The sequence below is a fragment of the Nannochloropsis gaditana genome, assembly GCF_000240725.1.
Source record: "Nannochloropsis gaditana CCMP526 unplaced genomic scaffold scaffold123, whole genome shotgun sequence".
Lineage (NCBI taxonomy): Eukaryota > Eustigmatophyceae > Eustigmatales > Monodopsidaceae > Microchloropsis > Microchloropsis gaditana.
This window is the reverse complement of record NW_005803830.1, coordinates 42,458-43,830: the sequence shown is the minus strand read 5'-3', so window position 1 is coordinate 43,830 and position 1,373 is coordinate 42,458. Positions and strand designations below refer to the sequence as shown.

At 50.9% G+C, this 1,373-nt stretch overlaps 1 protein-coding gene across 1 annotated transcript; it reads left to right on the top strand.

Annotated features, from left to right (window-relative positions):
• Positions 1 to 937: 937 nt before the first annotated feature.
• NGA_0631200 (uncharacterized protein) lies at positions 938 to 1,371 on the top strand (the record flags this gene model as incomplete). Its single annotated transcript, XM_005855732.1, has 2 exons — positions 938 to 1,071; positions 1,275 to 1,371. Coding segments are annotated over exons 1-2 (222 nt in total), but the record flags the coding sequence as incomplete, so codon positions are not given.
• Positions 1,372 to 1,373: the final 2 nt, after the last annotated feature.

Sequence of the window (1,373 nt, the reverse complement as noted above, 5' to 3'; positions counted from 1 at the left end):
TTGGCTGTGAAGAGTTATACATCCGGTGTAGGGAGGGAGGACGTAGCGCTCTTTGCGGAAAGAAGGGGAGGCGTCAGATCTGGGCGCACAGAGCAGCACGCGTTTGGTCACGTTGGACGCACAACATTCGAATGCTCAATCCGCGAGAACATGGACAGGAGGGCCCACATCCATGCCACGAATTCCCCCAATCGCAACGACTTACAGGCTAAAGTTTTTTTTTCCCCTTTAATTTAATAAAAACATGTGGTGGCGTATGCCTGTGCTGAATGTTGGACGGAAAGCCGGAAGGCGATTCTACCGTCATGAAACAGGATTGATCGCCCTCCTCGCTCCTCCTTTTCTTCCTATCGCCCTCTGTGCCTTCCCTTCCCTCGTATTCCCGCGCTTCCCTTCCCACATTCGACGCTCGGCACGGACGGTGGCAAAAGCCCCGATTCTTTTGCCACCCGGAATTCGAATCCCTTTCTTTCCCGTGCGGGCAAAGGGATTGAGACCTCGCGTCCCACGGAGATTTTTTGTAACTAATGAGGTACTCTACTCTAAAAGTGGTTTCTTCTGCCAAGACCCTCTGGAAGCATTTCTTTTTCCCTCGTTCTCTCTCTCTCCCTCTCTTTCTGTTTATATCCCCTTTTAACCCCAAATTTGTTCCATCAGAAAGTGTGGTCTGTGCGCCTCCCCTGTCCCTTTTGGCGGCCGCCACCCTCCTTCCTGATAGATCAACGTTTCCTCTTGTTCCTATCCTCTATTCATCGCATGGGGCGACTGCCTTGCTCCCATGCTCACCCTGAGGGCCAAATTGCTCTACACAATACATACTCTCTCACGTGCAAGTATGAAAGCTTTGACTTTAGGTGTTAAAGGCTATGGCCGCATGTAGTACCTTCACCCTACTAGGGAGGGGCTATCTTAACCTCCCTCCTCTGACGACTTTCTCACAGACATCATGGGTTTGAAAGACCGGTTGCTGGAAAAAATCTGGGGCCAGGAAAGAGATTTGCGGGTGAAGGCATGGGTCTTTGGGGGCGTTGCGCTGATTTCCTGTGGAGTGTCTTCTTTTTACTCCTACAGGTGAGGCACGATAGCTTGGGTTCGGGGTGTGAGAGAGGGTCGGCCCCGCTGGTATGACATCTGTGATATTCATGACATGGCAAGCTACAGCACACAAACATGAATGATAATAAAGGAAGCGCGTGTGCTGGCTTGTCTGGGCTATATTTGTTCCTTCATCCCTCCCTCCTGCACTCTTTCCCGGTTTGCCTTCCATATTTCAGTTTTATCAAACGCTTCATGCTCTCCCATTTGCTTCGAAATGTTCCCAATCGGCGGCTGGCTGACATGAAAGAAGGGGAATACGTCAAAGTGACGGGGAG